Source organism: Muscardinus avellanarius (assembly GCF_963383645.1).
Source record: "Muscardinus avellanarius genome assembly, chromosome: 9".
NCBI classification, from domain to species: domain Eukaryota; kingdom Metazoa; phylum Chordata; class Mammalia; order Rodentia; family Gliridae; genus Muscardinus; species Muscardinus avellanarius.
In genome coordinates, this window is record NC_137795.1 from 21,977,311 (window position 1) to 21,999,269 (window position 21,959).

At 41.0% G+C, this 21,959-nt stretch overlaps 1 protein-coding gene across 2 annotated transcripts in view; it reads right to left on the reverse strand.

Moving 5' to 3' along the window:
• AMPH (amphiphysin) overlaps nt 1-21,959 on the reverse strand; it is a gene marked incomplete at both ends in the record, with an annotated part of 304,580 nt that overhangs the window by 24,213 nt on the left and 258,408 nt on the right. Inside the window, one exon of one of the 2 annotated variants that reach the window (XM_080701096.1) lies at nt 19,808-19,930. In XM_080701096.1, the coding sequence (XP_080557222.1) occupies nt 19,808-19,930 (123 nt within the window). Of the gene's footprint in view, nt 1-19,746; nt 19,931-21,959 lie in introns of both variants that reach the window. The other variant, XM_080701095.1, reaches the window with a different exon arrangement.

Sequence of the window (21,959 nt, forward strand, 5' to 3'; positions counted from 1 at the left end):
GCCTGCCGTGAGGCATGACCAGTGCTGGGGCCTCCGAGGCTGGGATCGGAGCCTGCCGAGGGGTTAGGCCGCTGCTGGGGCCAGTGAGGCCAGCATCGGAGCCTGCCGTGAGGCAAGGCCGGTACTGGGGCCTCCGAGGCCAGGATAAGAGCCTGCCGAGGGGTTAGGCCAGTGCTGGGGCCAATGAGGCCGGCATCGGAGCCTGCCGTGAGGCAAGGCCGGTACTGGGGCCTCCGAGGCCAGGATAAGAGCCTGCTGAGGGGTTAGGCCGGTGCTGGGGCCAGCGAGGCCGGCATCGGAGCCTGCCTTGAGGCAAAGCCGGTACTGGGGCCTCCGAGGCCAGGATAAGAGCCTGCCGAGGGGTTAGACCGGTGCTGGGGCCAGCGAGGCCGGCATCGGAGCCTGCCTTGAGGCAAGGCCGGTACTGGGGCCTCCGAGGCCAGGATAAGAGCCTGCAGAGGGGTTAGGCCGGTGCTGGGGCCAGCGAGGCCGGCATTGGAGCCTGCCGTGAGGCAAGGCCGGTACTGGGGCCTCCGAGGCCAGGATAAGAGCTTGCCGAGAGGTTAGGCCGGTGCTGGGGCCAACGAGGCCGGCAGCGGAGCCTGCCGTGAGGCATGACCAGTCCTGGGGCCTCCGAGGCCGGGATCGTAGCATGCCGAGGGGTTAGGCCGGTGCTGGGGCCAGCGAGGCCGGAATCGGAGCCTGCCGTGAGGCAAGGCCGGTACTGGGGCCTCCGAGGCCAGGATAAGAGCCTGCCAAGGGGCTAGGCCGGTGCTGGGGCCAGCGAGGCCGGCATCGGAGCCTGCCTTGAGGCATGACCAGTGCTGGGGCCTCCGAGGCCGGGATCGGAGCCTGCCGAGGGGTTAGGCCGCTGCTGGGGCCAGCGAGGCCGGCATCGGAGCCTGCCTTGAGGCATGACCGGTGCTGGGGCCTCCGAGGCCAGGATAAGAGCTTGCCGAGAGGTTAGGCCGGTGCTGGGGCCAACGAGGCCGGCATCGGAGCCTGCCTTGAGGCAAGGCCGGTACTGGGGCCTCCGAGGCCAGGATAAGAGCCTGCCGAGGGGTTAGGCCGGTGCTGGGGCCAGCGAGGCCGGCATTGGAGCCTGCCGTGAGGCAAGGCCGGTACTGGGGCCTCCGAGGCCAGGATAAGAGCTTGCCGAGAGGTTAGGCCGGTGCTGGGGCCAACGAAGCCGGCAGCGGAGCCTGCCGTGAGGCATGACCAGTCCTGGGGCCTCCGAGGCCGGGATCGGAGCATGCCGAGGGGTTAGGCCGGTGCTGGGGCCAGCGAGGCCGGCATCGGAGCCTGCCGTGAGGCAAGGTCGGTACTGGGGCCTCCGAGGCCAGGATAAGAGCCTGCCAAGGGGCTAGGCCGGTGCTGGGGCCAGCGAGGCCGGCATCGGAGCCTGCCTTGAGGCATGACCAGTGCTGGGGCCTCCGAGGCCGGGATCGGAGCCTGCCGAGGGGTTAGGCCGCTGCTGGGGCCAGCGAGGCCGGCATCGGAGCCTGCCGTGAGGCAAGGCCGGTACTGGGGCCTCCGAGGCCAGGATAAGAACCTGCCGAGGGGTTAGGCCGGTGCTGGGGCCAGCGAGGCCGGCATCGGAGCCTGCCGTGAGGCAAGGCCGGTACTGGGGCCTCTGAGGCCAGGATAAGGGCCTGTCAAGGGGTTAGGCCGGTGCTGGGGCCAGTGAGGCCGGCATCGGAGCCTGCCGTGAGGCATTACCAGTGTTGGGGCCTCCGAGGCCGGGATTGGAATCCTGCCAAGGGGTTAGACCGGTGCAGGGGCCAATGGCCAGCATCGGAGCCTGGCGTGAGGCAAGTTCACTCCTGTGGCCTCCAAGGTCGGGACCAAAGCCAGCTTAGGGGTTTGACCGGTTCAGGGGCCAGCGAGACCAGAACTGGGTCCTCCCATGAGGCAAGGCCGCTGTGTGAGCCAGCGAGGTCTGGATCAGTCCACTGAGTAGCCAGGCCACTACTGGGACCATCAAGAGTGGGATTGGTACTTGCAACGCAGCATGCACAGAGAAATATCGCAGAAAATATAAATCAGACGCTTCTCTTAATCAGCAATAACTAGGAGGAAAAGGGCAACAGGAAGAGGTTGAGCTATAGAAAGGGCCCTATAGTGAAGCAACTAATGTGATCAATCAGAGGGTATGTAATACTGGAGGACGGAGCTTCTTTAAAATGCAGGAGGTACATAAACAAATGTATCAAAGTAAATCACCAAAGAAGTGTGGGATGGAGGGAGAGGGAGGGAATGGGACGGGGGCTGGAGGAGGGCTAATTGGATGATGTGTGCTTGTATATCCTCTCAAGTCTTGTACTCCAATGTGATTGATATATGACTACAATGCACCAATTTAAAAAATAAATTAATTAAAAAAAAAACAAAAACAAAAACAAAAAAAACTAACAGGCAGCTCAGTGCAGCTTTAACAAATCTTTTTTACAAAATTAGGAAATAGATCAGTAGGAAATAAAGAAGGAAAAAGCAGCATGCTGACCCGCATGCTGGAGAGCCCAAAAATGGAACTCAGACCCCTTTTGGGGACCCCAACCTCTAAATAGATTTTGTATTGGTATCTTTCTCATCAGCGTTACCAAGGCAATGGGCTAGTTACTTATTCCTTAGCCAGGTAGTGCCTCTCCGGACAGTGCACTTCCTAAGTGCAAGGGTCAAGAATCTACCTGGCCCTTGTCTATTGTACTGGGCAGTATTAGTCGCTCATCAACTAGGGTGCTTTGAAGCCACACACAAAGTTTACCTTTCCTATGCTCAGGCCGGATCACAGAAAAGAAGAGGTAAACAGAGGCACCGGTTGCCTCTATTGTAGTTTTAGGGCTAAAGGCTTCAGTTGACTCTAAGGCTTTTATTATAGGTTAATGATTAGAATGAAGGGCAAAGATAGAGAGGAACTCTACATTGTAATTGCTGCAGCCCCCTCCCTGCCTGAGTGCTTACACAGCACCTAAGCTCTGACTATATTTTACACTTTGAATATTATCAAAGCAATTTTCCAACATCAGCACCTTAATACATTTTGATGCCTCTTCCCAATACTGGCACATTTTCTATTAATGATTTCCAATTTAAATAAACTCCACTTTGCTTTGCTCTCTGATTTTGGTAAAAGCTATAAAGTGAATAATTTGAAGACATTTAAGAATCACCATTATTTCTGTGTAAATCTGGTAAAGTAGTCAGGGAACAAAACAGAATAAAAAATTGATTATTCAAAAAAAAAAACAAAACAAAAAAAAACAAAGGGCCAAGTGACATTCAGAGGCAAACCAATTAGAATCACTCCAGACTTCCCAAACCAAGTCATGAGAGCCAGAAGGGCTTGGAGTAACATATTCCAAACTCTGAAAGAAAACAACTTCCAGCCAAAAATTTCCTATCCAGCAAAACTTTCTATCAAATTAGATGGAGAAATAAGAAGCTTCCATGACAAACAGAAACTGAAGGAATTTATGTCTTCAAAACCAGCGCTAGAGAAAATACTCAAAGAGATTAACTACAAAGAAGAAATAGGTAACACTCACCAGAACCAGAGAAACAAGAGTTTCCATCCAACAGACAACTAAGATTGGTTATCTGTGGAGATTCATTATTTATGTTAGCCTTTTACCTATCTCTAAATTGTATTGTTTGCCTTTATTGTTGTAAATTTTTAGGATTTCTAGTTGGAATATTAATATACCTTCAGATATAGCATTTGGAAATATTTTATCCAATTCTATTAGTAACTGTTAACTCTGTTTACATTGTCTTTGGATATACAATATTTTCTTTTATTTTTTAGGGAGTTTGTATATTCTTCTGTTGCCTGTACCATTGAAATCATATCCAAGAAATCACTGCCAATTTCAATGTTGTGAGGTTTTATGACCCAGATTTTCTCCTAAAAGTTTATAGTCTTAAGATTTATATTTAGGTCTTTTATCTAGTTTGAGTTAATACTTGTATGTGGGATTAGGTAAGGGTCCAATTTTATTCTTTTCCAGGTAATTATTATTTTTCAACAATATTTAGTTAAAAGATTATTATTTCCACCACCAAATCTTCGTGGAAACCTTGTCAAAAATAACTTGACAATATAGGGAAGAAGTTAGCTCTAGGCTTGTATTTAACTCCAATGGTCTATATATCTGCCTTTAGAACAGTAATACACTGTTTCAATTATTGTAGCTTTATATGGTTTGGAATCAGAAAATATACATCTTCTAGCTTTGTTTTTGCTTCCAGATTGTTTTGGGTATCTAGAGTCCATATTCCATATCAGGATAGATTTTTTTCTGAAAAATAAATATATGATAGTTTCACCTAAAAAAAAGAAAAAAATATTCTCTGGTAAGAAAGAAAGCAAAAAGAAATATTGAAATGTTATCTTTAAGTCATCAAAAGCTTGGTATCAGACAAATGAAACTGTTATGTGAGATTATCATTTTTAATTTTGGATAAATTGCTATAATACTAGATGTCAACCACTAAGCCAAGCATGGGAGAGAGGGATGGGGAGAGAATGGGGTGGGGATCGGGTGGGGGCTGACTGGGCGATGTGTGCATGTATGTCTACAAAAGTTTGTATCCCACTATGATGTATGAATACAGTGCACCAATAAAATAAAATTAAAAAAAATTTGTATGTGCATGTATGAATACACAAAAAAGAATACTGTCATGTATAACCATAATGTACTGATTCTGTTTTAAAAAATAATTTTTTTTGGTGGTACTGGGGATGGAACCTTTCTACCTCCGGGCTACACGCCCAGACCTATTTTTTTTTATATTTTATTTGGAAACAGGGTCTCTTAAACCAGCGAGGCTGGCTTCAAACCTGCGCGATCCTCCTGTCTCCAAAGAGAATTTTATGCAGATTCAATATAGCCCCTCACATATTTGATAATGTCTTTCTTCTGCTTTCATAAATGACCAACTGTTGGCTCAGAGTAGATGACTACACTGTGTTTTTGCTTTCTAACTCAAAATCTGTATGTTGTTCCAGCAATTTCTGCTCTTGTATCAAGAAGGACAAATCTGAGGGATGCCTACTTGTTTTATAGTGCTTCTTCATTTCCAATTCAGATGCTTGCAGAACTTTGTTTTTAGCTTTAATTAATTAAAAGAATTTCTGTAGATGTTATTCTCTCCTCACTTTTTTTTTGTCTTTTACTGGTGATTCTGTATGATCTACATGCAATAATTCTACTAATTAGAAAAATCTCAACTCAGATAAGTTTTCTTTTGTTATACTGACTGCTCCAACTTATACAAACTCTTCATTGTCTTTTTTTGGATCAGAAATTATCCACGACTACATCTTCACTCTTTGGCCTCCCAGTCCATCACCCCAGCCCCTGCTCCCCATCTCCATGTTGGGAGGGCTCTACCAGTAGATTCTCACGTCACAAAATCTCTTCTCTGCCCTTCTGTTCCTGGCCTTTACCACTTCTTTTGCAAAATTCTGAATTCTAATATTACAGTTCCTTTCCTTACAACCAGTTCTTACATCTGACTCACAATGTCGATGTGGCTGGCCTATCAACTTGGCTTTCATCTTCTTTTCGCCTGTAATCTTGAATTTTACTGATAACAAAGGGAAGATAGTTACTTGGATTTCAAGCAACATTTTTTGTAGCTTATTCTTTAGACAATTTTTACTCCAGCTAGTACACACTACTTTCCTCCTTTTGTGTTTCTCTCTAGGTCTTATGCTATTTTTAAAATGTAGCTCTTTGTTCAGTTATCTCAAATTAGATGAAATTCCTCAAAGTCTGATGAATTGGGAACATTTTATTCTGTTTTGCTGACCAACTGGGGACTCTCAGATATCCTTTTCAGATTAAAGGATGGGGAGGGATTTATCGAGTCTTTACATATGGCTACCACTTTAAATCTGCCAAATGTATATGTCAAAGAGAATGCTGGAATGAGAATAATAGCAGTGCCAAAGGCCTGAGTGCTTTCTGAGGGCACCCCACACTCACAGAGGGCTAGATGCCAGTTGCCTTCTATCTAGGGTGAGGATACATGAAACTCTTACATATTTTTCTATTCCAGCCTCAGTTATTATGTTTCAAGGAACCTTATACTTTGGTTTATTCAAAGTTTTCCTTCCTTTGTCAAAAGGCTTTTTTGGGGGAAGTCTTTAAAGCAAAGAGCATTAAAGTAGATAAAAGTTTTCAGTTTTGTCATGCCATCTTGATTTATGCATTCCTACTCTACATTTCATTTCCTTAAAAAATTTCACGGGGTAAAGGACACCAATGATAAGTAAAGAATTTAAGATGTGGATATTTCAAATTTTAGCTAAAAAGCATCCTTCAGTGATGGCAGGACCCTGTGCTACTGTCAGAGTATAGCCATCTTTCTGCCATTTGCTTTAGTAGAGATCCTTAACTGAAAAATATCAATGAATTCTAGGGTTACAAAATTATCCAAAACGTGAAGAGTAGATGGTACGGGATACACAGATGGGCTTCTGCTTGTCATTCCTATACATGCACATTCCGCAGCCCGTGGGGGAAACTGACATTTACCATGAACCTATAGTATCTCAGGTGCTATCTCAGAAGGCTTAAATTTATTGTATATTATTCTTCCAACAACCCTATTAATGGTTATTCTTGTTTTCTAGATAAGTGCTTAGAGTTTAAGTAACTCACATAGGCAGTAAATCAGCATTCGAACAGTCTTTCTGAGTTCCATTTTTTCTCCTCAAACTACATTGTCATAATAATCCTGTGACCCTCAGAACCTCCTACAGACTCATGGGTTCTTTTTTTTTAAAAGGTGTTTTTTTTTTTTTTGAACTGGGGGTCGAACTCAGAGCTCCACACCTGCAAGGTAAGCACTTTGCCACTGAGTTAAATCCCAGCCCCGACCCAAGGGTTCTTAATGGCAACTCCCCAGCAAGAGATGTTGGAAGAAGAATGTGATCATATCCTTACAAACAGCTAAAACATTCACGTATACACTTACAATGCTATTCTTTAAGTGAGATGCATATGTTATAAATAAATATTTTCTTAATTCATGTGATATCAGGAAACCTAAAAACACATGTCATAAAATCCCTCTTCATCAATAGCAAATTATCCAATAAAATGTTGGATAGAACTTCTGTTGTTTTTGTCAATTATTCTATAGAACTCACTATTTAGAAAAATTGATAGAGCATGGAGAAATGAGGGGAAAGGTCAGGCAATCTTTACCGGGATTTATCCATTGCCATACAGCTGGGAACATTTAGAAATTGGACACTTGGACATTTATAGCTATATTCACAAAGTAGAAAATAACATCATCCCAAAACTGGGAGGCCCACAGGGCATGATATCCTCATCTTACAAAGAGAACAAGTACGGAGTAGCACTGGAGAAGGAGCTGGGATGTAGTTTTAATTCTGATTCTTCCACTAATTAGCTGTGGACCTGGCTGTATAAACTCAGAGGGGAAAGTAACCAAAGAAGATAAACCCAGTGGGAATCTTGTCTACAGGGCAGTTTCCTTTTTCTGCCCAATTCCTTTGGCTGTATCAAACCTGAGCTCTTAAATTGTCTAAAGATCCTGGAACTTTTATAAAAATACAAGCTTTACTTCAGGATCCATTTTAAAGAAAAGCTCAAGAGGTAGTTAGGGTCTAAATATCCTCATTATGGCTTCAAAGACAAGACTCCTGTTTTAAGATACAGAATTGTAGCTGATAGCTCTTCTCACACAAATCACATTTAAAACACAGCAGGTAACAATTTTTCTCTAGTGAGACTGTAGGAGCAAGCTCGCCCTTGGGACACCAGCCTCCACAGGCATTCCTTTTGAAGGTAGCACCTTGTATTGCAAATCTCATTTCACACATTTATGCACTTCCTTTCTAATAAAGGGATTTAGTAGGAGTTCCCCTCCCTAACCTCCATCTCAATCATCTTTTTCAATCGGCTCCCCTAGTCTTGCCCGCAGTCCCATCATAAACCTTCAGCAGTCGGGTCCCAGTGCAACTCAACTGCAGGGTTGCCATGGCAACATCTTTTGGAATTGGCTGCAGGACCAACTTGAAAAATGGAAGTCTTCTGCAGAGATGCTGAAATTTATTTATTTATTTGGTTAATTTGGCCTTTAAGGTCATGGCATAATATTCAGTAATTAAAACTTTATATTATATATATGTATTATATATATTATATATTATCTGCAAAGTGAGCATAGAAAATGGTTATATTCTTAGAAGCAAAGGTTAATATTGTGTATTTTGTTTGCTCAGAGATTGGAAAATAATAGTTTCTGGAGTAGCTACAATGTACTAACAATAGTTTTCTAGAGAGGTTGTTTTATTTTTATTTATTTTTATTGGTAGTCATACATCTTAATGGGGTACAAGATGGTGGAGGCATACATGCACACATCACCCAATTAACCCTTATCCGATTCCCGCCCCATTCCCTCCCCCTCCCTCCTTCTCATGTTTTGCTTAGTGATTGACATTTATATGTTTGTTAAAGTACATCATGTGCATTAGAGAATTTCCCTCTTTCCCCCTCACATCCCCTCAGTTAGGTCGCCTTATTTGCTCATCTATAGTATCCCCTTCTTCATCTAGAGTTCCTCCTATGACCCATTTTCCTCTAGCTTTTGCATATTAGGGAGAACATCCAATTTCTTAATTTTTTTGACTGACTAACCTCACTTGGCATACATATTTATTTATTCTTGTACTTGCATCCAACTCAGGACCATGCAGGTTATCAGCTTAGCATTATACTCTGGGCTATATCTCCAGCCCTAAGATTGACTTAAAAATGCTTTTGCTATACAATAAGCCTACTTTACAATAAATATCCTGCCCAGCTATATTATCATTGAACAACACGTAAGTGCTTGCTGCTACTACTCACACTACTTCTTCAGAGAAGTTCCCAGGCTCAAGTTATCAGAGAAAAAGATAGTGTCTGCAGCACACCTTGAGACTAGACCAAGAAATGCCGATCTGCACATCACCTGAATGCCATCCTGCTCTGTGGGCAAAGCTCCCCACCCTGCCAAGTGCCGCATACACCTCCCTGGGCTATGTGGGCCACACCAGATGGCAGTGTGGAGATTGAATGGTGAGGAGGAGGCATTTAACAGCCACACTTGAAGACTCAACATCAACCCTCCGATTTCACAGCCTTTGAACAGTGTGGCATTAGTAAGTAAAGTTTGCTTCATAATGATTTGTTTGCCTAATTCTTTATCAACAAGGAGTGCTCATTATAACAAAGGATTTTAATATTCCTAATTTTTTAAAGTGAACGATGGTAGAGTTCAAAATCAGGAAGAAAACTTCAAATTTACCAGACACAACTCTCTTAAAGAAGAGAGGAGAAGATTGGCACAGAAGGATAAAATGATTTCTTCATAGTTCTTCACTAATTAGCCATGAAAATCATTCTCTTTACTCCCAATGCAGGGGTATTTCCAATGCATCCTCTTTAGTGCCTGCATATGTTGCCTCTGAGAAGCTCAATGCTGAGGCTGTACGAACGTTTCCAATTCCTTATGACTTACACCATCCACGTCTAGCATTAATTGTGGGAAGTCTTCATGTCAGCATGGAGAGATCTGAGACTAGCTTGGGACCCTAATGGCTTTCATTAGATGTGATATAAAACTACTCAATAAATATACTTTTATAAAACCTCCTGTTTTTCAAAATACAACACCTAGATTAGTCAGGGGATGGAGACCTATTATTTGAATTTCATGTTACTCCAAACAGGTTTGTGATCTTACTTAAGCTGCCGAGTCTCCCTGTGTCTCAGTTTTCTTACTCTGTAAAGTGGAGGTGGTGATACAAGCATAGTGCCTGTCTCCAGGGATTGCTGGGCGTGAGTGTGTGCAAAACCCAAGCACTACAGCATGGCTCTTTTACCTTAATGTAGCTCTCTAGGTATTTTGGTCACATTATCACAGGCAGTATTCGAGTTGCCTGAGACTCAATGTTGGAGCAGAAGGCAATATGCCAAGGAAACAGAGGGGATCTCTGATTTTTAAATCAAGTATTTTTTTTTTTCTGTTACAGCTTCTGCTCATGTCCACAAAGGACTAATGAGGAGTGGTCCATGAAGCAAAAGGCCTTCCAGCCCTGGAAGTGTCAAGGGGAGAAAGAGAACAAGAAGAAAGAGCAAGAAGTGGATGTAGAAGTACAACACACATCGTTCTGGGAGTTCTGTCTTAAGTTATCCAAGAACTAAGCTAGTCTCTTCACTGTCACTCATAGAGTAAGAGAGCTGGGTCAGTGGAACACATCGGGGAAGGTATTCCAGGTCTAAACTCTAACCTCATGGATGGGGAAGCGGACTGGGTTTGGTGTTGGGATCAGTAGCTTTATTATCTAAACAGAGTTGTTTTTCTTAATGTGTGAATTGGTCTTATACAAATTACCCAAATAGGCTGATGACCAGGAATGGCTTCAGTGGGGTCCTATGAACTAGGCTAGTATGCACTAAGAAGAGATTATAAAGAGTTGTTTTAGTGTTTTTTTTTATTTTGAGTTAATTATAGTCAAAGTCATATTAACAACATCAAGCTAAAGCACTGGATTTAAGATACACCAAAACTGGTACAAAACCATCATGTAATCACATATTGTATAATTAACTTATATGAAATAACTAGAATACATAAATTCATAGAGCAAGAAGACAAACTGGCAGACACCAAGGACTGAGGGAGAAGAAAATGGCAGTAACTGCTTAATGGGTGCTATGTTCAGATATAAAAAGTTGCTCAAAACCTCATGTTTTGAATATTGGTTCCCAGAGCAACAGTGTCCAGAGCAAGGCTCTTGGGAAGTGATTATGTCATGATGGCTGTAGTCTCCTCCTTGCATTAATCCATTAGATGGATTAATAATTTGGTGGGGCATGGTTGAAGGAAGTAGGTCACTGGGGCACATACTCCCTCGAGGACTATATCTTGCCCTTGGCTGCTTCTCTCTCTCTCTCTCTCTCTCTCTCTCTCTCTCTCTCTCTCTCTCTCTCTCTCTCTGCTTCTCTCTCTCTCTCTCTCTCTCTCTCTCTCTCTGCTTCTCTCTCTCTCTCCTTCTCTCTCTCTCTCTCTGCTTCCCTCTCTCTCTCTCTCTCTCTGCTTCCCTCTCTCTCTCTCTGCTTCCCTCTCTCTCTCTCTCTCCGCTTCTCTTTCTCTCTCTCCCTCTCTCTCTCTCTCCCCCCCCTTCCCTGGCACCATGACATTCTGCCTCCCCAAAGGCCCAAAGCAAAGGGGCCGGCTCACCATGGACTGAATCTCTGAAAGCCTGAGCCAAGTCAATCCCTTCTCCTTTAAGTTGTTCGTGTCACATATTTCGGTCCCTGGAAATTAAATCTAACACAAATGGGTATGAGGTTTTAATTTGGGAGTAATGAAACGTTTGGAACTAGATAAAGATAAAGGTTGCATGACATTATAAATGTACTAAATGTTATTGAGTTGTTCACTTTTACGTGATTAATTTTATGTTACATGAATTTATCACAATAATAAGTATACACCAATAGTAAAACCCACTAGGCATCCATTAGCTAAAAATGGCTCCTTGACAGTGGAAAAACAATCTGAATCCTTATATTCATGTTCACATGTTTATATAATACTCTAAACAAATAACATCACAAAACTCTCACTTGCGCCTATTCGAGGAGAGGCTTTGGAATATCAGACCTCGGAAGGCAAGGAAGATGGTTATATATGTGCTATTAGCAGCTGGTAAGTGACTGATACATAGTATCAGCCGCAAATCAAATAGCAGTGGCTCCATTTGTAGAAATGTGATAACCAACAAACCAGTGTCAACCTGCTCTGAAACAGGTGGAGAGGCCATTATCTTGTCACCTTCCTTTTATTCTTGGATTGATAGGGAGATCTAGGCCCAGCCACTTGTTTGAAATTTGGATGTGTCTGCAGATCCCCTGCCTTTTTCCCCCCATCTTCTAAAACCACCTTGCCAAAATGAAATTATAATAGTAAAATAACACTTGCATACCCATGTTCATACCAGTACAATTACAATACCAAATTGTGGATTCAATCTAGGTATCCATCCAATAGATGAATCATCCAATAGATGAATCAATCTAGGTATCATCCAATAGATGAGTCGATCACAAAACTTTGGTATATCCTAAATGGAATTTTACTCAGCCATAAAGAAGAACAAAATCATGTCATTTGCAGGAAAATGGATGAAACTTGAGAATATTATACAAAGCAAGTATAGTCCATCTCAAAAAATGAGGTGCATGCCTCCTCTTACATGGGAAAGCTGAAGAGATATTTAGAAGTAGAGGCAACACCAGATAGATGGGCAGAGACTCCCAAGGCAGGACTGAAGGTTTAGGGAAGGTGGGGTGAACACAAAGAATGTAACAGTTGAAACAATGCTGTAAATGTGTACAAAATTACCAAATCCAGTCTCAAAGACATGCACTGGGAGGGCAAAGGAGGTGGAAGAACCTGATGGAGGGATGCCAAGGACTATGTGCAGTAAAACTACAATGTACCAAATTTTAAAAATAATATGTTTTTTGTGATTCATTCATCTGTTGATGGACACGTAGGCTGGTTCCATATTTTGGCTATTGTGATTGTGCTGCTATAAACATAGATATGCATGTATTGCTACATACGAGATTGTGGTATACATACACAGTGGGACTTTACTCAGTCATAAAGGACAAAATTATGTCATTTTCAGGAAAATGGGTAGAACTTGAGAATATTATGCTAAACAAGACTAGTCAGTTTCAGAAAGTGAATAGTTGTCTGTTTTCTCTTATATGTGGAAGCTAGATAGAAATTGGGAAGCAAAAGAGACCTCAGATAGAAAATAAGAGATGTCAAAGAATGACAGAGGGGGTTAGGAAAGGGAGGATGAGGGATAGAGATGTAAAGACAGTAACAGCTTAAATAATGCTATGAACAAATATGGAATTACCAATGCCAATCTCAGTAACGAGTACAGGGAATGGGAGGGACACAGTGGATCTGGAAACACATCAGTGTCGTGTGTATTTGTTCTCCTCTCACTCTACACCTCAGTGTAATGTATAACTCCAGTGTACCAATAAAAGTAGTAAAATTATAAAAAAAGACCACCATGTCCAACTTGAAGGTGTACAAACCTAAGAGGGTAATGCCAGATCTGAACAGAGACATTTTCCTAAAAAAGGAGGTCAGGGAATCCCCTATCAATGGACTCAAATGAAAGACTCCGGAAGAAAGTCCTCTTAGGTAAAAAAAAAAAAAAAAAAAAAAAAAAATAGCCAGGCATGTTGGTGCACACTGGTAATCCCAGTACTTGGGAGGCTGAGACAGAAGGATCGCAGGTTCGCAGCCAGCCTCAGCTACTTAGTGAGGCCCTCTGAAACTTAGTGAGACCCTATTTCAAAATAAAAAATAAAAAATGCCTGGAAGTGTAGCTCAGAGGTAGAATGCTCCTGGGTTCAATCTCCAGTACTATAAAAAAGAAAGGTCAAAGAATATTGATGGAACTCAGATTCTTTAGGAGCCAAGAGAAAATTTGTATGAATTGAGACCTAATAGATGATGACCATTTCTGACAAGAGGCAAAAATGAAAAGGGGGGTAGTCATCTTCCACACAGCTGCCTTCTTCTTCCTAGAGTACAGATTTCATTTACTTCTGCTTTTTGCTTACCTCCCTCCCTCACTTTTTCCTTCCTTCCTTCCTTCCTTCCTTCCTTCCTTCCTTCCTTCCTTCCTTCCTTCTTCCTTTCTTTCATGGTACTAGGGACTGAACTAAGGGGTATTCGACCTTTGAGTTACACTTTCAGTCCAATTTTATTTTTTCATTTTGAAGCAGGATCTCAGGAAGTTAGTGGTATCTTGCTAAGTTGCTAAGGCTAGCCATGAACTCACAATCCTCAAGTCTCAGCCTCCTTATTTTCTGAAAACAAACAAACAAACAAAAAACACCATTTCTCTGTGTGTATGTTTTTCTGAGAAAGTTGCCTTATATATAAGATAACATCCATCTCTAAGACTCTCATTTAAAGAGAAATTATATATATATATATATATATATATATATATATATATATATGTATTTGTATATGTAACACACACAAAATTTAATTTAAAGCATGCTTTAATCTGAGCCTTTAGAGTTTGAAGTTTATTATGTGTTAACATAGGGCAGACAGTAAATCAAGCATCAAGCTCCCTGTTGTCTTCTGGTCTTCAGTATCTTCTTCGACATATGGGGAGATGTGACACAGTGGAAGACCTAGCTCTCATGCTTACTCTGCACAAGTAAAAAATTCAAATCCTGTTTTTCATGTGCATGACTGTCACAGAAGGATGGCCTGAGCTCTGTGGAATGCTGGTCTCAACCACCAGTCCACAGAAATCATCATACTGTTTGCTGTGTCACTTTATTGCTGGATCCAGAACAGAGCCTGCCACCTGTGATGATTCAAATATCCCTCTCAACTACATGAAAGAGGAAAGGAGCACAGGTGCTCTATTCAGGCAGACAGAAATATCCCCACTAAGATGAAGTTCAGTCGGTCAACTCACATGTATATATTTTTTGGAGTAAGTGGCTTTGACAAGTCAATTTAAGCTTGTTAAAATTTTTAAAAAACAAAACCAAAAGTAGTCACCCGGAGAGTGGATCAATAATTCCTTATCTTCCAGAAGCCTCTAACAGTTCTAAAAACATCTTTATTGACTTCATGGTTGAGTAAAATCCCATTGTGTGTATATAGTATCTTTTGCAGGAAAATGGGTGGAACTAGAGATTATTATTCTGAGGTCAGCCAGTCTCAGATGGTCAAAGGTCATATGTTTTCTCTCATATGAGAAAGAGAGGAAATAAGAACCAAAAGGGACTTTGGAAAAATGAGGAGAGAGACCAGTAGAATGGTGAAAGGGGAATGAAGGAAGGCGGTGAGGAGGGGAAAAGGAGGATGCTATGACCATCTACGAAGTATCACTAACAATCTCACAAACATGTAAGGGGAGGAGGAGGCAGGACTGGGTGGAATGCAGGGGGAAGCACACCATGTTTTCTGTGCATGTATGAATGTACAGCTCTGAATCTCACTATGGTGTGTCCTCACAAACCACCAATAAGAGTGTACAAATTAAAGCGTTTTATCTCATTTTCTTGCCATTTACATGTTTTAGAAGTTGTGCTAATCTTATGTTTAATTATAGCAGACTTTTCTTCTAAATTAAAAGGCCAAAAAAGGTAGTCGTCTACTTCACATCATTTAAGCAAAATACAGGTCCTTAAGGGAATTTTTTTTTTTTTTTTTTGGTGGTACTGGGGTTCCTGGAAGCCTGTCTATCTCCGGGCTACACTCCCAGACCTATTTTATTTCTGGAAACAGGGTCTCTTAAGACAGCGTGTCTGGCTTCGAACCTGCGCGATCCTCCTGTCTCCGCCTCCCAAGCGTGGGGATTACAAGCGTGCGCCACCACGCCCGGCTCCTTAAGGGAATTTAAAGAAAATTTGAAGGGGCTTCTCTTTAAAAATGCTATAAATGTGAGTAAAAATTATGCTCTAAAAATAAATTATGTGTCTGGTAAATAGTTAACTGTAACTAAACGATACATGATGAGTTGATCATATACTCATCTCTATCTGCTTTTTAAAACGAATTCTCTGATGTACGTGCTGAAGATATATTGAAGTCATTTTTTACTAAAGTTTGTTTTCATCATTGATATAATGAAGACAACCAGAGAAGGTGAAGTAATAGCACTGACTTTAAAGCAAATCCTGTAAACATAGTGGTGAAATTTAAAATTGTACAGTAAAACTACAGGCAATATGTGGGAAATAAAATAAAAAACAGGAATGTAATAATTAAACTTTTCTTGAAAACCTCAGATTTCTTTGTGAGCCACTGCTAAAATTTCCTGTTTTTAAAATTATACTTGATTCCATTTGTTTTTTTAAGAAAAAGCACCACAAACTTCACCTCAGATGAAATGCTTTCTGTCAAAACCTGAACTAATACCTGCATGGTGACATTTCAGCAGCAAAAGGATTAGCTGCAAAGGTCGCATCAACCCAGTCCTGATGGGTGACAACCACAGCCAGCCTGTTAATTAATGCTAGGGATGCGATGTGAATTTTATGCCTTTATGACTAAATGCCACACATGCAGCAACAGAAGAGGCCTTTCTTTAGGGAGAAAAAAACCCCTCTGGATGCTGTATCATTATGATAAGAAGAAAAAAGATATAAATCTACTTTAGAAAACAAAAATACATTCCATGTGAAACTATTCTTCTAAACAGAAGCAAGAATAAGGGGGAAAATGATTTTTTCCAAGTATATCAACTTTGAAAACACAGAAGGTGGGTGCTTTTAGTGAGTGTGAGCTGCTTCTTCATAGCTAGCAATTACTATTATTCAGTCCACATAAAATTAATTTAATGGTTCCCCTCAAATACTCCTTTGCAAAGAGTGGATCACACCATAAGTTCTGTATTATTGTTCTAACAACATGTATGGGTCTCAGAAAGTGACTGAATCCTCAAAAATACCCTAAATTATTTTATATTTCACAAGGATTTAAAATTTTTTATTTTCTCAAGTTCACATAAAAACTTCAGGAAGAAAAGTATTTTTAGAGTGAAGAACTCTTTCCAATATCTCTTTACCAAACATTAGGGAATTTAGTTTTAATGATGGTATGTCATAGTTTGCTAAATACTTTTAATATTACCTCTAGTTTAAAAGATTATAAGTCAAACACAGGTTGCACATCCCCAGTTCAAAATTCCCAAATATAAAATATTTCAAAATTAAAAACATTTTAGACTCTGACATAATACCACAAAGAGAAGATTCTATACTTGAACTAATGAGGGCCACTTTAAATTTGGTATAAAATTATGTTTAGATTATATATATAAGGTATATATTATAAATGAATTTCTCATTTAGATGTGGGCCTCATCTCCAAGATATTTCATTATGTATATGCAAATGTTCCAAAATTTTAAAAAGTCAAATTCAAAGTACCTCTCTACTCAAGCATTTTAGGTAAGGGATACTGTCTCTATATTATGCACTACATAGTAGATGTTTGATCACTGGTAGCTACCAATAGTGTCCATTTGGAAAGCCAGTGAACTTGGATTCTATTTTAAAAAATAAAAAACTTACTTATAGAAATTGAAATGAGGTGGGCGTGGTGGCACATGCTTGTAATCCCAGCAATTGGGAGGCTGAGACAGGAGGATCACATGGGTTCGAGCCATCCTCAGCTACTTAGTGAGGCTCTCAGCAACTTAGTGAGACTCTGTTTCCAAAAAAATTATAAAATAGGTCTGGGAGTATAGCCCAGAGATAGAAAAGCCCCGGGGTTTGCCGGGCGTGGTGGCCCACGCTTGTAATCCCCGCGCTTGGGAGGCGGAGACAGGAGGATCACGCAGGTTCGAAGCCAGCCCGCTGGCGTAAGAGACCCTGTTTCAAAAATATAAAATAGGTCTGGGAGTGTAGCCTGGAGGTAGAAGGGCTTCCAGGAACCCCAGTACCACAAAAAAAAGAAAAAGAAAAAGAAAAGCTCCTGGGTTCCACCCCCAGTACCACCAAAAAACAAACAAACAAACAAACAAAGCTAAAACGAGGATGACTGTGAGGGTAGGTGATCACGGCTGATGAGAGGGGACCATAAAGAATCGGCATTTGTGCCTATATGTAGCAAGTTGTTAGCTCATCTATTTCACATTTCCAGCCAACTGTGCAACAGCAAGTGTTTCCAGGTCTTGGGGTCATAGTGTTGTACCTTACATTGAGCACGCTGGGGCACAGCGGTCCGTGTAGTTCAAAAGTGCTGGTAAAGGTGAAATCTATGCAACTCTTCAAATTAGGAATTTGTGAGAACTTTTCAGAAGCAAAGTGATTTCTTTCAAAATTTAAATTAGTATCTTTTTTAACTCTCCGGTATTGACCATATTCATTTTTAAATTAATTATCATTTTAATCAAAACAGTGGTCAAAAATTCAACTCTGTCTTCTCTTTCTTCCCTTGTTGCTTAAATAATACTAAGGCTAAGATGGTAGATCATGACACGAAAAAGCTCCATCTGCACTGATTGCTGAGCTCACTCATGAATCTGGGAGTCACAGTTAGGAAGATAAACCAGGAACACAGCACTCCCTCAGCTGAAGACATACAAGCAGCAAACATTTCTTGGAGGAAATCAGGCTAGCTGAACCCATCTCTTGTTTTCCCCGCAGGACTTGGTCCAACTCTGTCTTTTAAATGGAAACCATGATAATTTTTTCTTAAATCATTTAATTAGTATTTCACTATCATACCCTATTATTTATTTTCTAATCTATTAATAAACTTTTGATGTCACAGACAACCCACCCTTTCCCCAGTGAAATGATTTAAGGAACCAACATGAAATAGAACTTTCCTTTCTCTAAGTATCTAATCTAGCCAATGTTATTTTTGGTTTGGCAATGGAAAAGTCGGTTTTCCTATTTGTATATTTTATGAAGGCTGTAATAAATAGTACCTAATTAAAATTCTTTGGAGACATTTTACTGAATTTCATAAATAATTTTCACTTAATATGGACATCTTCAACTCTGTGCTTTTCAGGCATTTTACATTATCTTATGAACTTTGTGCTTATTAGAGATGATCCCAGTTTGCAATGTGTGTTTTTTTATGGTTGTGTAGATCAAGATAAGAGCAAATATCCAGGCAGAGAGATAGACTTCCATCCTGGTATTCCATACACCTTCAAGGTCCCCCTTCTCATCAGAGCCAGGACAGACCTGACTTTGCACAAATGGCTGTATACACAGAAATTCTTACATACTCATAGATTTTAATATGAAATTTCATTCCCTCATTGGCTCTTCACCAACCTAAAAAAAAGGTTGTAAGTAGTATATACACACATTCAACAAAGTTATCACCCTTATATCTACCACAGATAAAAGGACAGGTTCCCAGTCATCATAGGAACCCCAGCATGGGCAGGCAGGTTTGATTCCTTATATGTCCCACAACCAACCTACCATAAAAGGAAGAGTATCAGGAAGAACCAAGGCACACTGCTTTTGAGAGCCATGACTGTGGCTACATGGGAGTTTTCTCTAAATCATAAAATCAGTTCTCTGGGTATGTTCTTGTTTAAAAACATGAAAAGAAGTCAAGTGTAGTGGCACACACTTGTAATCCCAGTATTTGGGATGCTGAGACAGGATGATTGTAGGTTCGAAGCTAGCCTTAGCAATTTAGTGAGGCTCTCAGCACTAAGCAAGACCCTGTTTCTTTCTTTTTTCTTTTTCTTTCTTTTTTTTTTTTTTTTGGTGGTACTGGGAACCATTCTACATCCGGGCTATACTCCCAGACCTATTTTATATTTTTACTTGGAAACAGGGTCTCTTAAGCCAGAGAGGGGCTTCAAACCTGCATGACCCTCCTGTCCCCACCTCCCAAGCGCGGGGATTACAAGCGTGTGCCACCACGCCTGGCGTTAAGACTCGGTTTCTAAATAAAAAATAAAACAGGTCTGGAGGTATTGCCCAGAGGTGGAGGTAGAAGGCCTCTAGGTTATATCTCCAGGACCAATAAATAAATAAATATGAAAAGAAATGGAGTTTCACTGGGAAAGAAATGAAAGCTATTTATTTAAGTGTGGGGAACCAGGATACATATGTAGCTTTTCTGGCTCAAGTGAGGCATGGGTGAGAAGCCAGCTACACATAGGCTCATGACGTGAGCTGGGGGTGCAGTGAGGGGAGGGAAGGGAGGTAGCACTCACCACTGGCTCCTCCACTGGCTCCTCAGCTCCAGTTTCCAGTCCAAGGCTCATCCCAGCAGTTGCAGCAGCAGCAGGGACCTCCTCTGCTTTTGGCTCTGTGGGTGGAGCCTGTTCAGATTCAGCCTTGAATTTTTTGCATTTAGAGAGAAAAAATTCAACATGTGAATACATAACATTATAGAATAGTGGACAATTAAGATTTTCATTCTCATCCCATAAGCAACTAGGTCTTTAAATTTGAGTTGAAAAGTCTTCCCATTTGGTTTCACAGGCTGCTTCTATGAATAGCATCCTGTTAAGCTTCTCTTACCATTTTTCTTGAAGTCAGCATACACTTACAATTTTGGCTACTCACTTCACATACTACTCATTTCTCTATGACATCTGTAAGAGTGCTCTATTTCAGAGGAAAGGAGGGAGAAAGAGCAGAGAGAAGCTCTGACTAGGATGTCCCACACCTGCCCACTGTAGGGTGTGAAGAGATGTAGACACACTGTTCTGGGCTCTTTTAGTCTTATGAATATGCATTGCACCAAAAATAATGGGGCCATCACAATTTTCAGATTAAAACACATTTATTTCACTAAATGGATCACTACAAAGCTAATGCCACTTCCAAAGCTGGGAGGAGCAGGCCCAACTACCTCTGTACTTGGAGCCCAATTATAGCTATTTTACTGCCTTGTTATAAGTTCTCCTTCTCTTTCCAACAAAACTGTTAGCAATAGTAATGGTTTCCATTTAGAATGCCCCTCTAGCCTCAGAGAAATCAAGTAGACTTGTTGAAAATGGGCTTGATTTCCAAGGAGTGGCCCCTGGGGGTGTGGCCTTGGGGATTATATATGATTCTCAATCCCCTTGCTCTCCTTTTTGCTTCCATCCTTCATGACAGCAGAGCCTTAGCACGCTCCTCCCTCCCCTTCTCTGCTTCTCACTGCCATATCCTAAGCTTCACAGACATGGCCTGACATGGATTGAACCCTGAAATCTCCAAAACTGTGAGCAAATCCTCTAAGTTGTGTAGTCTTTTTTTTAATTACAGCAGTGAGAGTGTTGACCAAAGCAGCAATTAATTTATTTCATAGAATAAACTAATTGTTTAAAGAACCAAAGGGCAGTATTTTTCCATGATCAATTAAACCCTTTTAATTACATGGGCAAGGTGGGACCTCAAGACAAAGCTATTATCTTGATTCCTATAACAAGCTGAATCAAACCTCTGGCAACTCTTAGCTCAATGTATTTTCAGTGTCAAAATTAGCATTATAAAACAACAGAAGGCCATTAAAAACACCACAGCTAATGCATGTCAACACAATTACTGAAAATAGTTCCTCTTTTCCCATTTTTATTAAGTAAACATATTTATCTAGCATGATAATCTCATTAAGTAAGCGATCACTAAAGGGCTCATTAATATCCATTTCCATCAGAACATTAAAACTGCAAAAAAAGAGAAAGTTTAAAAGTATTTTACCAAAATAGTAAGAATTCTCTGATTAATACTTTGTTTTTTAAAAATTTTTATTGGTGCATTATATTCATACATCATATTGGGGTAATGATCAATACTTTGGAGAAATTACTTTTATTTATTTATTTTTTGAGGTAGTGAGGATGGAACCCAGGGGCATTCTACCTCCGAGCTATACTCCAGCCCTATATTTTATTCTTTATTTTGAAACAGGGTCTCACTGAGTTGCAAAGGGCGTCACTAAGTAGCTGAGGCTGGCTGTGAACCCAGATCCTCTTGTCTCAGCCTCCAGAATGCTGCGATTATAAGCATGTGCCACCATGCTTGGCTTACTTTGGAGAAATTAGAAATCAGAAAGTTCTACCAGACTTGCCATAAGCAGCCAAAACTACTTTTGTTCCTTTCAGAAGTTCATCTAAGTTAGTACACATGACAAAGTTTCATGGAGAATGGATATAAAAGTGGTGCTGAGATTACAGAGAATAAGTAATGAATCTCAGTGTTAGATAAATACGCAAATTAATTTTCTTATGTCCTCCACCAAATAATTCATTTTGATGCAGGCTATGACCACACCACTGACCTTTTTGAAGAACATAATAAAAGTAAAGGACACTTTGGTAGACAAGGGCACAGAACTGTGATATTTTTACAGGCTTTTATAACCTTTAAGAGGTG